The sequence below is a fragment of the Capra hircus genome, chromosome 18 (assembly GCF_001704415.2).
Source record: "Capra hircus breed San Clemente chromosome 18, ASM170441v1, whole genome shotgun sequence".
NCBI classification, from domain to species: Eukaryota; Metazoa; Chordata; class Mammalia; order Artiodactyla; family Bovidae; genus Capra; species Capra hircus.
Window position 1 is genome coordinate 23121775 of NC_030825.1, and position 17304 is coordinate 23139078.

The window sequence follows — 17304 nt, forward strand, 5'->3', positions numbered from 1 at the left end:
CCCTGTCCTTCCCTGTCCTTCCATCTCCCAGAGCTTGCTCAAACTCATGTCCATTGAGTCAGTGATGCCATCCAACCATCTCGTCTTCTGTTGTCCCCTTCTCCTCCTGCCTTCAATCTTTCCTGACATCAGGATCTTTTCTAATGAGTGGGCTTTTCGCATCAGGGGGCCAAAATATTGGAGCTTCAGCTTCAGCATCAGTCCTTCCAGTGAATATTCAGGATTGATTTCCTATTCCTAGCAATAGCAGTCTAAGAAAGACATAACTTGTTTTACAGTGTAGAGCAATTAGATTTGCTTTTTTAGGGGCTCAGTCTCCTCATATACAAAATAAAATATTTGAACCAGATGATTTTGGCCACATTGTTTGCTGACATAATCAGATAGAACCGTTTGTCTGTATCTGAAGGAAATCAGTGGAAAGAATATTATTCCTTAAGGATAAAGTAAACCTTTTGAAACTTACTTCTTCTGTTGTGCTTAAGAGTATTAATTCATTTTATGATATCTTTGTAGTTGTTGTGCAGTTTTATAATTTTAATTATAAATTATATATAATTTTAATTGGTGATAATTGTGGGAAATAATAAAGTTATATTCTCTTTTTGTTAAAAACCACAATGCTTTTTAGAAGCTGTGTAAAATTTTGCCTCCTTTTAGACTTGTTTATAGTAACTCATAAAGTCATATCATGCTTTTTTTTAAGTGACATTGATGTTTGGGTCCCAGAACCAGACCACTCAGAAGTTCCAGCTGAGTGGTGGGATTTTGATGCTGATAAGTCACTCCTTATTGGAGTTTTTAAACATGGTAAGTGAGAAGTAAGATAGGTAGAGTCTTCATCTCTGTGTACTGTTAAGTCAGCTATGTCTTAATTTATTGATTTCCACTTACAGCTTTATTTCAGTAATACCCATTGAACACACTATATAAAGCATGCACTCTCAAACTGTGCATCCGTCACTACATTTTGTTTTATGAGTGGGTGGCATATATAAACTGCTTCTCCCGGAAATGTCTCATGTAACATTCCCTCTCAGGAAGAGTTTTTATGTGAGATTTGTTGCATGTGATCAGTTTTTCCTCTTTTTCAGTTTAACTGATTAATCTAGATTCCTAAGTATACTTATTGTCAGACCATGTAATGTTTGTGATAATTTCTAGAAAACGTTTAACCTGTATCATTTTAATATAAGGTCCCTTTAGTCCAGGAACATCACCCGTCATAAATATGAGAAATACTTACATGTTTTTCTTCTTTTTATCCTTTTTACTTACAAAATTGATGGTCCCTCTAGGTTATGAAAAGTATAACACTATCCGAGCAGACCCAGCATTGTGCTTCTTGGAAAGAGTGGGAAAACCTGATGAGAAAGCAGTTGCTGCAGAACAGAGGGCAAATGATTATATGGATGGGTACGTGCATTTCAGAAGCATGAGTTCTCCGTATATCTCTGTCAACATCAGCATGTTCTGTGTCAGTGATGTTTCTCTTTAAATAAAGTAGTAGTAAGAGATTCTGGAGTTTACAATCCAAACAGGCTAATGATAGTCTAATAAATCAGCACTTGTCAAACAGAGTGTGAATGAAGAAAGAGACTGGACCTTCCCCACACCCATTCCTTTGATGAGTTCTTCACTCGTCCATTCTTAGTAGTCACAGCAATTAAGACCATAAAATTTTGAAGGTGTGAGAGGGAATAAGAAGGCTAAGCATACACAATTGAAGAGAAATATGATGTTCATTATACCTGTTTCTTTTCTCACCAAAAGTGAAAAGTAGGAGACTCTGTTAAGATTAATATCACATTTATAAGTGAACTTGGGGGTAATTAGAGTAAATTAGAACTAGTGTTCTTCTGACTTGCCATGTAATTGCCTTCATGCTAATAGACTTGAGCTCCTCTGGCTAAAGAACAGAGACTTCAGTCTGACCTTTAAAACATATTAAAAAGTCTTTCCAACAGTACCCCATTTGTTTGTCCAGCCAAGGTAAATTTGAAGTTCGGGAAAAATAATTATGGCATTTGTTGGTATTTAACAGGGATGTGGAAGATCCAGAATACAAACCTGCCCCAGCTATCTTTAAAGATGATATAGAGGTATGCTTTGGATCATGTTTTTAAGTCCTCAATTCTAGTTATCCATGTTTTCTTTTGTTTGCTTTTTCTTTTGTGTGTTTTTCCTTCATATGTTTTTATTATGCATCATTTCTCAGAAGTTAGTGACCAGCTTAGGTTGCCAGACATCACAAATAAGCATTTAGAATCTGCTTGATCTCCCCTTCTAGACAAGCTTGGGACTGGTTTGGACATATGGATGAAATGGAACTTGCCAACATGCTACACTGCTAGGAACCAAAAAACACAGTGTTCAGGAACAAAATCCCAAAGCAGAGCGAAAACCTAGTACTAAAGTTACACAGCAACAGGTAGAAACTGTGCCATCATAAAACAGTTTGAAATAGAGGGTAGAGCCTAGAGGAATTTTGAGCTGCTAAAGCACAGTTCTAAGTGTTCTATTTATAGAAAGTCAAAAGGAAGAAAAAGAGTTGTTGAAAGTACAGAAAATAATCTGTTGGATTGGAGAAATGACATTAAAAGAGGAGAGGAATTTCTCCAGTATTTCTGAGAACATAGTAAAGACTGAACAGTGCTATGGCTGTCAGGTAGGATTTGCTGGCCTTGGTTGCCAGGGGAATGGGATATTGGTGTGGTGCCTATATTTGGAAGAAAGATGAGGTTTAGGCCAGTATGTACCAGTGAGAATGATATCCAGTAAAATCAGAACCCTTAAAGGGTAGTACTTTCTGCCAAATTGCGCATGAAAACATAGAAATTTATCTCAGCATGGGCTTCAGGTAAGGAGAAAATTATCTCCCCTGAGAACTCATAACCATAGGCCTACCTTTTCTTGAGTTTATGGTTTGATTTTTTTTTTTAATTTAATCTGCATGGTCCAGGAATTTTCAAGACAAAACATGTAATATAAAAAGAGATCCCAAGCTGGTAATACACTTGAGGTACCTGGTGAAAGAAAACAAAGATAAAGAACTAATAGAAGAAACAACTTCAGTTGAGATTATATTTGCGTCCTGAAGATAAAAGCCTTCCATGAAATAAGGTCAAGATCCCAAACTTCATCTATGAGGAACACTTTGCCATGAGTTAATGTTAGCAAATACAACAAAGAACAAGATTAGATCTCTAAGAATTTCTAATAATAGATCTCCTGAAATAGAAAATAAATAAATTTTTTACTCATTAAAGACATTAAAGAAAGAACTAAGAACAAAAGAAAGCATATGATTTTAAAAGGGACATGTGAAGGAGAATTATATGTAACTTTAGAAGTGGAAAATATTGACCTTGAAATTTAAAACTCAACAAATAAGTTAAACCTTGTGCTGGAGAAGCAAATTAGACACAGTTCATGAAAGAAGAAATTATTTACAATGTAGAAGAAATTATCCATAATGTAGCATAGATGAATCAGTTTGAGCCAAAAAGAGAGAAACTACATAGTAATTTCAACAGGGCAAGCTTGACGTAAAGACTTACTGATTGTTATAGAGGAATTGAAATAATGAGAGATAGACTAGAAAGAAGTGTTGAGAACTCTAAAGAATGTAAGAATAGGCACTGCTCCTGAGGCTGAGATACAGCACCCAGGGAAGGATCCTGTCCCCACTAGGGCTAAGGGTATGGCCTTGGTAAGCAGAGGACTGTTACCAAAAAGATTAGAAATAACAAGGATAGGGTGCAGAGAAAAGTGAGACCTGGCACACTGTCGGCGGGAATGTAAATTGGTGTGGTCACTATGGAAAACAGTATAGAGGTTCCTTAAAAAATCGTCATGTGACCCAGCAGCCAGACTATGGGTACTTAGCCTTTAAAGAAAAACAAAAATTTGAAAAGATATATGCACCCCCATCACATGTTGTTTCAAGTATTATTTATAATAACCAAGATGTGGTAACAGCCTAAGTGTCAATTGATGGAAAAATGGGTGAAGAGATAATAAATATACATAACACACATTTTCATATATATGTTTATGTATATATGTATACAGTGGAACATTATTTTTAAAAAGACTGAAATCTTCTCATTTGCAACAACATGGATGGACCTTGAGAACATTATGCTAAGTGAAATAAGTCAGAGAAAGACAAATACTGTGTGATCTCTTAATATGTGGAATCTAAAAAAGAACATATTTTTAAACTAAATTGATAGATAAAGAGAACAGATTGTGCTTGCCAGAGACTGGGAGTTAGAGATGAGGTGGAAATGGGTTGGTTTGGGTTTTTTTAGTTTAAATAAATTTTTAAATTCTATTGCAAAACAAAGTATTACAAACAAAATCGATTCTCTTATTGTATCTTGACCCAGTTTCCCTGTGACAGATTTCTGTTTTCTTTTGAAAGGATGATGTTTCCTCACCAGGAGATCTTGTTATAGCAGATGGAGGTAAATAACATTTCTTTCTTTCTTTTAGTATTATTGTAAATTAGCATTCCCATGATACCATGAGGTAAGTAAACTAGTACACTATTATATGTTTCAAATGTACATGAAATTTATTTACAGTTGCAATCATTATAAAACATAGTTGATGGAAAGTTTAACAGTATTTTTAGTTTTTAGAGCTCTAATTAAAGAGTTTTTAAAAGAGATTTGTTTTTGCATTTCACTTAATTGGATTACAAGAAAAAATTAGGAAATTTTGCTGTTTTTGTGAGCTTCATGATAGTATCTATTTAGTTTTTTTGTGTGTTTGTTTTTTAGTTGTGTGTTGTTTTTTTTTTAATTGACATGAGTTTCTTTAAATGTAGATGGTCAGCTGATGGAGGGTGATAAAATTTATTGGCCTACTCAGTCAGCTTTAACTACCCGTTTGAGGCGTCTCATTACTGCATATCAGCGTACCAATAAAAACAGACAAATCCAGCAGATACAACCTACTTTCCCTGTGCCTGCCAGTGTTATGCAGCCTCTTTATGAAGAAGCCACTCTTAACCCTAAAATGGCAGCCAAGATAGAAAGACAGCAGAGGTAAGACTAAGTTTTTAATATATAGTATCTAAATATACTGTTCATTCTGAAGTCTCTTAGGCTATGATTATCTCACTTTTCTAAAAACATATCTAGGTAAAAGTTGGTCACAGCAAAATGCTTTATGCACACATACGTGTACATAAGTATATGCACACACAAAGATGGTTAAACTAATACAGATTGCATTTTATAGTTACTAGGTCTTATTTTATGTGTAATTCATGTTTATGAACAGTGAGGTATAAGGGAAATGAAGGTGAAAACTCAACAGTTAAATTATAAATGAAATGTATTTTTAAATTATATGAAATAAATTCCATTGTGTGTTATTTCACATGATGGCATTAATGAAGTACAGAATTCATGAAAGAGAAGTTTGTCTCTGCTTTTTACAGAGGATGAACTCTTAAAGCTACTGATGTCAAAGGGTAATAAATAGTAGTAGAACTTCTTGCAAGAGATCTTGTTAGGAAGACAGGCACACTTCTCTCATCCCCAAAACTTTAACTTCTTAAAAAGGATAGAATCCCTGGAAAAGAATAAGAAAGTTTAGCAATAACCCAGGCTCCTTGTTAAACCTGCATCTTTGGATTTTTTCTGAAAGATAAATCATTGTTCCTTTGTTTCACTTGAGGCACATTCATTGTAACCAGAATTTACTCCGACACTTAAGATTTTAGCTATCCTAGATGCCGCCACCTATGTAAATACACTGATTCAGTTATCTGTCCTTGCATAACCACCCATCCCATAACACAGTGATGTAAAGCAACATCAGTTTTTTATTTCTCACAATTCTGTGGGTTGACCAGGTGATTCTTCTGCTTCCCATGGTGTTGGCCAGAGTGTAGGAAGGGTTTGAAAATCAAGTTAGTTGTACAGTCACGTCTGACTCTGCGATCCCATGGACTACAGCCCACCAAGCTCCTCTGTCCGTGGAATTCTCCAGGCAAGAATACTGGAGTGGGTTGCCATTTCCTTCTCCAGGGGATCTCTCCAACCCAGGGATCAAACCTGGGTCTCCTTCATTGCAGGCAGTTTCCATGAGGGAGCATTCCAGATGGCAAAGGCTGAAGTTGCAGGGTTTTATGGCCCAGCCTCAGCAGTTGCAGTGTCACAGCTGCCACCCTACTGTTGGCCAAAAGAATCACAGGGCCGACCATGATTTAAGGGAAATGAGTTGCATCTCTCAAATAGAAGAGTGGCAAAGAATTTGTGGCCATCTTCAATCTGCCACATAACATTTTGCCTCAGTCTGGAAGATTTAGATAATCTTCCTAAAGTTTTAGTTTTATCATAATATTCATAATATCATAATATTCAGTGCCCTTTATTTCGTACAAGGATAAAGCCTAACTTCTTAAGCCTTAATTCAAGAGTCTCTTTAGTTTAGGCCTTAGCATGCATTTATAATTTTATTCACTACTATTTCCTCAGCCTGAATGCCCCACTTAGTCTTGATTCAATATCCTACTTAAGTTGTTCTGTCACCGAAACTATTCTTATTAACTCTTTGGTCCATACATGGCCCTACTGTTCCTTCAGTGTTCAGCCTGGGTTCTTTATCCTCTGTTGGTTTTTTCCTGCACTAGACTAGCACACAGTATTCTTTGTTTTCTGCACTCATACAGCACTTACCTAAATAAAACTAGTCATTTTCAAAATGATAAAAGATCCTGTAATAACATTCATCTTTTCCTTTCCATGTCTTATCTAAGCTGTAAACAAATGCCACTTAACTCTGTGATGTCTTTCTTGGTTAGTCAAGTTTGAACAAATCCTTCCATCTTCTGTGCTGTCTTAAACTTGTGTTTTCTATAATACAGACAACTATAAAATACTACCTTATACTGTAAATATGTTTGAAATGTTTTATCTTTTATTCAAAGGGAGGGTCATCATGTCTTATACATTCTTGTATCCCATACATATTTTTTCACACAGTTAAGTATGCAAAAAAAACCATTATTGTCTGAAGGAAAAGAAGCATGGATAGAGATGAGTCAACTAGCATTTTTAAATGTGTTTATAAGGCAGTAACCCTGGATTTAATCTTTTAAAGTGTTAGGTACTTGAAATGTTTTTGAATTTTACAATAGTTATTTATATTCAGCATTAATATTATTTCATGAGCAATATGACTTTTTCTTTAATTCAAAATAGATGGACAAGAAGAGAAGAAGCTGATTTTTACAGAGTTGTATCTACATTTGGAGTGGTATTTGATCCTGACAGAGGCCAATTTGATTGGACAAAATTTAGGGCTATGGCTCGGCTACATAAGAAAACTGACGATAGCTTGGAGAAATATCTGTACGCATTCATGTCCATGTGTAGGAGGGTTTGTCGTCTTCCTTCCAAAGAAGGTATGTATAAAAAAATTTTTTTTCCTTTGTTTCAATCAAAGAAACAGAACTAAAATTCAGAAATTCCCAGCTTTTTAATACAGTATCATCTAATTCAACATTTCACCAGTTTTTCTGAATTGTAAGTAAACTCTGTTTAATAGTCCTTTATTCCTTAATTCTACTATTGAAATGAGAGCTAAAGAGAATACAGGTACACATTTAATTTTGAGAAAATAGTCAGTGTTTTTATTTAGAATTAGATTTATGATTGTCAGGGGTGGGAAAATAAAGGATAGCTTTTGGTAAGTAGAAATAACCTATATTTTCAGTCCGTCTGATAGGAACTGTGCTGGAGGGCTTATTTAGCACAAATGATTTCGCAAGAAATGAGGCCTCCATTCAAAAGACATTTTAGTAGGAAAAACCACCCAGAGCCTTCAGAAAACAGAACCAAAACGAGCAATTAATGAGAGCTGCTGATTCTCAGCCAATTTAATTGATTTTGAATCCCAGGTGGGGAGTTTTTATATATCCCTCACTCTTCCTCCTGTAATGTTAAAATCTTATATCACTAATCATCTTGCTGCTGCTGCTGCTAAGTTATTTCAGTCATGTCCAACTCTGTGCAACCCCATAGACGGCAGCCCATGAGGCTCTCCCGTCCCTGGGATTCTCCAGGCAAGAACACTGGAGTGGGTTGCCATTTCCTTCTCCAATGCATGAAAGTGAAAGTGAAGTCTTAGTCGTATCCGACTCTTAGTGACCCCATGGACTGCAGCCTACCAGGGTCCTCTGTCCATGGGATTTTCCAGGCAAGAATACTGGAGTGGGTTGCCATTGCCTTCTCGGTATCTGTTTTTCTACTGATGTCCTTTTTTGTTCCAAGAGCCCACGTGGTATTCCATTGTTATTTTTCCTTCACCTTCTGCAGTCTGTAACAGTTCCTCAGTTTGGGGTTGGTTGTTTGTTTGTTTTGTCTTTAATGACCCTGATACCTTTGATCAGTTTTGCCAAAAACCCTTCAGTTTGGATTTGTCTGGTGTTTTCACATGATTGTGTTGAGGTTATACCTTTTTTTTTGCAAGAATAAGTTAGAATTGATGTTGTGTTTTTCTCAGAACCTAACATCAAGGAGCTCATGATGTCAGTGTGTCTTATTACTGATGATGTAGCCCTTGATTCTTTGTTAAGCTTAGGTAGTTTCTGCTGCGTTTCTCCTGTGTAAAATTATGTTCTCCCCTGTAGTTAGCAGATATCTTAAGAAGATACTTTGAGACCACACAAATCCTATTCTCCTCAAACTCTCACCCATTGATTTTAGTAACCATCAGTAGATCTTATCTGCAGCAGTTTTTAACTGTGCAGTTCTACTGCAAGGAAAAGCTGTTCTTTCTCCCTAGTCTACTCAATTATTTATTCATACTCATATTTACTCAAATGAGTGTTTATTTTTTATTCTGTAGGTTATAATCCAGTACTGTCCGTATTAATTCTGGTGTTCAGATTGTTCCAAATCTGGCCATTAGTACCTCTTTAGGTACTCGCTACATTATTCCAACAAGCTTCTATCATTTTTTGAGTTCTTCCCAACTGCCAGTATCTCTGCTGATAAAGATAAAGAAAGTGCAGTTGCTCAATCGTGTCCAACTCTTTGCGACCCCATGGACTGAGGAGCCTGCCAGGCTCCTCTGTACATAGGATTTTCTAGGCAAGAGTACTGGAGTGGGTTGCCATTTCCTTCTCCAAGGAATCTTCTCGACCCAGGGATTGAACCCAGGTCTCCCACATTGCAGACAGACGCTTTACCATCTGAGCCATCAGGGAAGTCTGATAAAGATATGACCCCACCAAAAAGAAGAGAGTGTGGTCTGATATTGAAATGGAACTATCTCAGACTAGTAGTCATACACTGTTTGACAATTGTTCCTATGTTTATATCAAATTTTAAGAAAGACTTTGGTGTCCCTGTGAGTCCACTGTAATACTCTTGAGGTACCTCAGTGCACTTAAAGATATACGGACTTAAGTTTGCTTATGGGATGTTATTTTAACTTTCAATTTGTATTTGTAAGTGAGTTTGAGTGCTTTTCTCTTTGATTAAAATGGAGTAGTATGACATTAGCTTATAAAGAATTTCTTCCTAGTTATATTAACACACTTCCAAAGTAATCTTAATGTTCTATTTAACTTTCTAGTTAAATAGAAAGTTAGATCCAGTGTTATGTGTTACATGGTTATTAATACTTCTTTCTAAAACTTAACATTTCCCCTCATTTAAAACTGTTAAAATGAAAGTCTGAAACTATACGATGATATTGAGTAGACATATATTTTAGAAGTTGCATTATTTGTTTTAAACCTATAATGAAGTATTTTTTAGGGTAATATGTTTGTTCTTATCTCAATTTAGAATTGGTGGATCCAAGCATTTTTATCCAGCCAATCACAGAAGAACGTGCTTCTCGGACTTTATATCGCATTGAACTTCTAAGGAAAGTAAGGGAACAGGCGCTGCGACATCCACAGTTGTTTGAGCGCTTGAAGCTTTGCCATCCAAATCCAGACTTACCAGTCTGGTGGGAATGTGGCTCTCATGATAGGGACTTGCTCATTGGAGCTGCTAAACACGGGGTGAGCCGAACAGACTATCACATTCTTCGGGACCCTGAACTCTCATTTATGGCCGCTCAGAGGAACTACAGTCAAAGTAAGATGGCTCATTCAAGGACTTCTACCCCACTTTTACAGCAATATCAAGTAGCACTTTCTGCTTCTCCTCTTACCTCTCTACCTAGGCTCCTAGATCCTAAAGCTGTTATTCTAGAGGATGTGAAAGTTAAAAGTGAAAACCTTAAAGAGGAGCCTCAGTCTTCTGAAGAAGAGTCTATGTCTTCTGAGGAAACCAGGACACTAATAAAGTCTGAGCCTGTAAGTCCAAAGAATGGTGTTTTACCACAGGCTACTGGAGACCAGAAATCTGGTGGAAAAGGTGAAACAGACAGACGCATGGTTGCAGCCAGAACAGAGCCTCTAACTCCAAACCCGGCTTCTAAGAAGCAGCGAGTCCACAAAAGAGGATCAGAGTCTAGTTCTGATTCTGACTCTGATTCTGAGAGATCATCCTGTTCTTCCAGATCATCTTCTTCCTCGTCTTCCTCCTCTTCGTGCTCCCACTCTCGATCAGGCTCTAGCTCTTCTTCCTCCTCCTCTTGTTCTTCAGCATCATCTTCATCCTCATCCTCATCCTCCTCTTCCTCATCCTCCTCCTCATCTTCGTCAGAAGAAAGTGACAGTGAAGAAGAGGAAGTCCAAAAGCGAGGTATATGCATAAAGTGCTTTTGCTATTTTAAGACATTTCATATGCAAATGAGAAGTGATTTGGATTGCTTAAGCATGCTTAAAATTGTTAGTTTAAATTTTACGTGTACAGATTTTCTTAAAGGACTGCTGAAAATGCAACTGGACTACTGGTTCATACTCTGTATTCAGTATTCACATTGCAAAATGGGTTAGTCAAACAGAGGATTAAAGACTTGGCACAGCAATTTTATTTCTTTGTGATTGCCTTAAATTTAGTATTGTATTTTTCCTAAAACAAGTTTATCAGTGAGCAAATAAAGATAATAATTTTATAATAGACACCAGTCCAACTAACAAGACCCTGCTTGGCCCTACTCAGAAAGGTCTAGTGGAGGAACTCCAACCTGAGCATAGAGTAGTGGTAGGTGGTCCTCTTCTGCGGGTGTCCTTGTTGCAGTCTAACAGCTCAGGTGTAAGGAAATGTGAGTGAGTGTGAGTGCGTTAGTCGCTCAGCCGTGTCCAACTCTTTGCTACCCATGGATTGGGGCCCGCCAGGCTCCTCCATCCATGAGATTTTCCAGGCAAGGATACTGGAGTGGGTAGCCATTCCCTTTCCCAGGGGATCTTCCCTACCCAGGGATCAAACCCAGGTCTCCCACATTGCAGGTAGACTCTTTACTGTCTGAGCCACTGAGGAAGACTGTAAAGAATAAGTCTTTACATCTTCAAATGGGCATAGGAGCCATCCTGACACCCACAATAGCAAGCATCTCCTGTAACAACTCCACAAGCATGACTTTCTGGGTTTTCACACAGGACATGCCCAATTATAAGAGTTCCCTCCTGAAAGAATGATAGCCGCCCCAGCAGATATTTGTGCCCTTCCCAGTCCAGATTGATAAACTCCTGAATTTACCAATCACAAGTGTATGTGTTTTCAGGGAAACAGACCTAGAGAGTTACTATAGGTCAAATCTTCTTGCAGAAAGGGATGTTTGGTTAACCCTTTTCCTTCAAACTCCGTAATGCCACTTATTTAGCTTTTGCTATAATTTTAAAAATAATGAGTACTTTACTGTATTCTAGGTGACTTTTTTTTTACTTCTCAACTTTTCATTTTCAAATCCTAATTATATAGGATTTGAGAAGTATATGCAAAATTGTGTTACACAGTCTCTAAAACAATTATAATTGGTCATAATTATTCTTAGCAGAAGGTACCCCTCACATGAAAGCCTACGATGAAGAAAGTGTCGCGTCACTGAGCACTACCCAGGATGAGACCCAGGATAGTTTCCAGATGAACAACGGGACCGCAGAGTCTGCTTACATCCTACAGGGTGGATACATGCTGGCAGCATCATACTGGCCAAAGGTAAGTAAATCATTTCTTGCTGATACAGGTCATTTTTAAAAATATTTTTCTGTCTATCTTTAATGGTAGATATTCCTATTACGTAGGAAAAAAGAGTCACTATCGTGTGGGATGACCATTTGGTGTTAGCATTAAAAGTAACAACTATTACTGTCAACTATTACTCCGTTACATCTATGTCCTTAAATGTATATGATTCTCAACCTTAGAATATATAGAATATTCAGAAGAAAAGATAATGACTGCTTATGTTCACATACAATTCAGATGCTTCTTTATGAAATAAGTGCTTTTAAGTGGGTCTTCTTTAAGAAAATTTACGAACCAGTTGTGACTTAGAAAAATGTTTGTTTAAGTACATGTACATATAATGGTGGAAGCTCAGACTGTATTAAGACAGTTCTTCCTTCCTCCAGTATGTGACTGGATTAGTAGAAGAGCGCTTAATTTTAGAAATGAGAGAGAAGAGAACTCTCTACTCTTCTGTATACTTCTGAGTTTGAATTTTTTATGAGGACCCTGTATTACTCTTATAAAAACAAAAGAACAGCAAAATATCTTTATATTTTTTAACTTCACCAATGGGAATTTATACGAAATTGTAATATGTATGTGAGAAAATGTATGCATACCAAGTACACACAAATTGTACCAGGGATAAATCCATCAAAGCTGTGATCCCCAAAGGTCTGGCTCAGTTACTGAAATTACCCTTTGATGTTCATGCTGTTGTAGGATCGTGTGATGATCAACCGGCTGGACAGTATTTGTCAAACAGTCCTGAAAGGGAAGTGGCCTTCAGCTAGAAGAAGTTACGATGCCAACGCAGTGGCTTCTTTCTATACCACAAAGCTGCTGGACAGCTCTGGTGCAGCCACAGAATATAGCGAGCCCAGCGCGCCCCCTCCTGCAGGTGCTGCAGTCAAAGAAGAACATGATCAGTCAACACAGATGTCAAAGGTGAAGAAGCATGTACGAGAAAAGGAGTTTACAGTGAAAATCAAAGACGTATGTTTATTTTTATTGCCCTAGGACCTGATTGCGATTGCGGTGTGCAGCATGCTTTTCCTGCAAATGGCTGCCTGCTCTTACTCTTACTTCCTTCACATACTTGTTTTCTGGTATTTGGATTGTTGTTTTCTTTTTGATATCCAGGTTATTAAACTTGAATATTCTACTAGAGGGATCATCATTAAATATGTTTCTCTACCTATACTTCTGAAAATAGTCCTTCTGCTGATCAAGATGCTTTCTTAAACAGTCTGACAATTTCTTATTATTTAGTTCTTTTATATAATATTCGAATGGTATGTCAGTACACTTTCTGTTTTAAATATTTAGCATGCCTTGTTATCAGTAACATTTCATTGTTCAGTATGATTTTGAAGCTGAATTGATGCCTAAAACATGGGTAATATCTCTTAAAATGTCATGTGAATAATGTACACAGATATATGTCAGTCGCTGAAAGGGTTACAATGTACTTGTCACATGAAAAGTTTGGTTTTGCTCAGAAAAGTGTATGTAATACCTAGATTTATTTTTCACTTAAAGATAGAAATTTTAATATTCATTATAGAAATTGATTAAATGTTTTTCTCTAGTTAATGTATGAACAAGAAGAGAACGTAACTGATTTTTCAGGGTTTTTACCTCATTTTTTCTAAGTAAAAAATTTATCTTACTATACTGCAATGATTTTAATCATTTCTTTCTTGATACTGGCATCTGTTTAACAGGAAGGTGGTTTGAAGTTGACATTTCAGAAGCAAGGGCTCGCTCAGAGAAGGCCACTGGACAGTGAGGACTGTGCTCCTGGGCAGCAGCAGTACCTCACTCGACTTCGGGACCTTCAGGGTGCATCAGAGAGCAGCCTCGCCAGTTTCCCAAAATCCCCGCCACTATCAGGTGAATATGCTAGCGATCACTGCGTCAGCATGAAATAGTCCATTCTTCCTAAATCCGTCCTAAATCCGTCCTAAATCCTCACTTACTCACAGAATACTTGCAAGAACAAGATTGTTTCTACTTTAAACAGCCCTTTTATTGTAAGAAAGCTCTAAAGTACCACAAAATTTCTTCTTTGGAAGCAAATTCTGCCCACAGTTGGTTCTTCTCAATGATTATATTTTTGTCTTTAAAGGCATTACAGAAATAACCTAGTCAAATGTCTGCATGATAATCTTAACTTTTTGAAACCAATGATAATATCTCCCCTTGAGATATGTTTTGTTCTAACTTTTTGGCAATGTGAATCATAATTATTAAATACTGAATTAGTCCCATGTGTTCTGTACTCTAAAGGTACTGAGGAATCCATCCATGAGAATTTGTTTTGTTTCTGTTGATCTAGTTGTACTTTAGTTTGTCTGTGTCCCTCTTAAAGTGTCCTATCAACAATTGAGAATTTTAGTTAAGAGTAGTTGAGTCTTAAAATGTATGGACCACACATACTAATCATAAAAAAAATTTATCTTTTCAGTTAAACGCAGATGAATGACTGGAATTTCCTTTGTACCTCTGTATGCATAAAGTTAAGGACTCTATTTCGGTTGCCAGCCAATACTTGAAAATATTTCAAAACTCCTGTGCTTGTAATTTCCTAAAATTTGGGAAAATAATGCTATATTATAGATGTTAAATTGATTGCTATTTCCAGTAGCTACTGTTACCACTTTCTAATTGTAAATTATAATTAAATAATGAATTAGAGTCATCAGAATTTTGTCACATAGTTTCATTAACCATTCACTGTAATTCTCTAATTACTAGACTTTCAGACAAGTATGATTGAGCCATAGTTCTCTTACTGAAGTATAAATCCCCCAAGTTGTGCTTTACAATGGCAGTGTTGTTATTATTTCTTTTTCCCATGAGAAAATGGGAAGAGATGGGGAAGATAAGTTCTGGGATTTTTTTGTCCAACATAAGTGTGTTTAATAATGCTGCTGCTTGTACCTTGATAATGCCAGGACTATAGAGTGGGATTGATACTTCTGTCATCTGAACATTTTATTACTATTGCAGCTGAAGACTTTCAAAGACTACAGCCTTTGCCTATAAGTAATTCTTTGGTAAATAATACTGTTTTAATAGTGTCAATAGTAATTATAATGCTAACTGGCACCTATACAAAATATTAAAAAGCCAAAACATTAAAACTAGATAACATTATTTAAGAATTATATCTCATTCATCTTGATAATTGCAAATGTGAAATTTTTCTTTTGGCCATGCAACACGGTATGAAGGATCTTAGTTCCCCAACCAGGGATTGAACCTGTGCCCCTCCACTGGGAGCACAAAGTTTTAATCACTAGACTACCAGAGAAATTCCCTTGAATGTGAAATCTAGCTCTGTCTTTTTACAGGACTTTTAGGAAATCTGTTAACATTTTTGAGCCTTTTCTTGTTTGTGAAGTGAGGGGTTGAGGTCAGAGGAAAGGTAGCATTGTTAGGTAGATTAAATAATACATGTGAAGTGACTGGAATGGAACTTGGCACATAATTAGATGCTAAACAGATGTTAAAAATAGATTTTAGAATTGGGTATTGAATAAATGCTATTGTAATTCTTCATATTAAGCCCTTTTTATGTTTATATGAGTATGCCTCTGAATTTTATCTAAAAGCTTTGAATGAAGAGATATTGTATAGTGTAAATTAATTAATGAAAGAAAGTAAAACAGCATAAATTATAAGTCTTTAGTTTATACCAGAAACCACCTGGAATAGTAATCAAAAGATGGTAGAGCTAAACAGCCTGGAGTTGAATTCTGTCATTTACCAACTGTTGTAACATTGGGCTTGCAACATAACATTTCTGATCACATTTATAAAATTGGCTTAATACCGCTCTGTTTTATTTGTTCTGTTTTTGGTAATTTAAGAAGACATTTGTAAGACTTAGTCTAGTTTATGATGACACCTAGTAGGAACTCAATAGAAAGTGATATTTATTTTAAATTTTAATATTATTATAATTACATCTTACAAAAGACAACACAGGCTTTATGAAATAGAATTTCCATTTTGGATTCTAGCCCAAAATAAATCAGTAATGTTTGTAAAAATCACTCTCAAGAAGAAATTAAGGCAGCTGGGTTTTTGTTGTTTTTAAAAAAGAAAGAAAGGGAAGTGTCTTTCATGAGTACACAGGACTTGCTCAAGAAATTCTCCTTGGATGATTGAAAATGTATTTCTCGCTACAAGCTGAACCATTATAAGCAAACATCTCATTCTTAATAATATTTTCTCATAAGAGTATTCTAGATGATGTACTCTTTAAGGACAGGAACTGTGTCTTACCTTTGAACCATCCTAGTGCTTTGTACGTAGCTGTTTAAAAATATGTATCTATTGGGAAAAAATGAATGCATGGAACTGTTTGATTCATACCTCTTACAAACTTTTTTTTATGGAGTGCCTACTGAAATAAGGAGTGTTTAACTGGCAAGAAACACTGGTGATCTTAGGGAAAATACCTTAAATAGTCTGGTCAGGGGCAGACTTTGGGAATTTAAGGAGTGAAGTTTGTTGTGAAAAAAAGGAGCATGACAGATACTAACGTTTCAAAAGTTTTGAAGGCTATGAAAAAGCCAAAATAAGTTTATTTTTTGTGTTGGGCCATGATTTTAAGTTGATACAAATCTAATGTAGATTAAGATTTTTTGGCACCAAAAAAGCAAAGATAAATGGTAAAGCAAACTTATACTTAATAGATAAAGTAGGAATTAATGGATTCAAAAAAGGTGGAAAGGTTTGCCTTGTACACTGGAAAGTCATGCTTCTTCTCTGAAAGGGGACGAAAGAAAATATATGTGGATATCCAAGGGAAATTTTTGAGGAGACATGTTAAAACTTGAAAGAGGCCTGGATTGCAGTTCTCCTGGGTTTTAAATGAGAAGTGGGGTGGTATTTTTAGTTCAAAAAAAAGTATGTGTTTTTTTTTTAATTAAACATTTTCTTTTATTTTGATCATAAGTCTCATTATAAGCATTCATTATTTTATTGTTTTATTGGAGTATAGTTTACTTATAATGTTGTATTAATTTCTGCTATCCAACAAAGTAAGTCACTATGTCTATATCTATCTGTCTATATATATACACACACACACACACACTTTTCCATTATGGTTTATCACAGGGTATTTAAGATAGTTCCCTGTGCTTATACAGTAGGACTTACTGTTTATCCATCCTGTATATGATAGTTGGCA

The 17304-nt window shown here is 36.1% G+C and overlaps 1 protein-coding gene across 11 annotated transcripts in view; it reads left to right on the forward strand.

The window, feature by feature from the left end:
• The window catches only part of CHD9 (chromodomain helicase DNA binding protein 9), a 219929-nt gene that overhangs the window by 191485 nt on the left and 11140 nt on the right, over positions 1–17304 (forward strand). For 6 of the 11 annotated variants that reach the window (XM_005691972.3, XM_018061985.1, XM_018061983.1 and 3 more), the window contains 10 exons: positions 707–810; positions 1299–1416; positions 2045–2102; positions 4430–4472; positions 4838–5057; positions 7224–7426; positions 9819–10727; positions 11920–12083; positions 12819–13091; positions 13823–13991. In XM_005691972.3, the coding sequence (XP_005692029.2) occupies positions 707–810; positions 1299–1416; positions 2045–2102; positions 4430–4472; positions 4838–5057; positions 7224–7426; positions 9819–10727; positions 11920–12083; positions 12819–13091; positions 13823–13991 (2261 nt within the window). The remainder of the gene's footprint in view (positions 1–706; positions 811–1298; positions 1417–2044; positions 2103–4429; positions 4473–4837; positions 5058–7223; positions 7427–9818; positions 10728–11919; positions 12084–12818; positions 13092–13822; positions 13992–17304) is intronic. The other 5 variants (XM_005691975.3, XM_018061987.1, XM_018061986.1 and 2 more) reach the window with 4 other exon arrangements.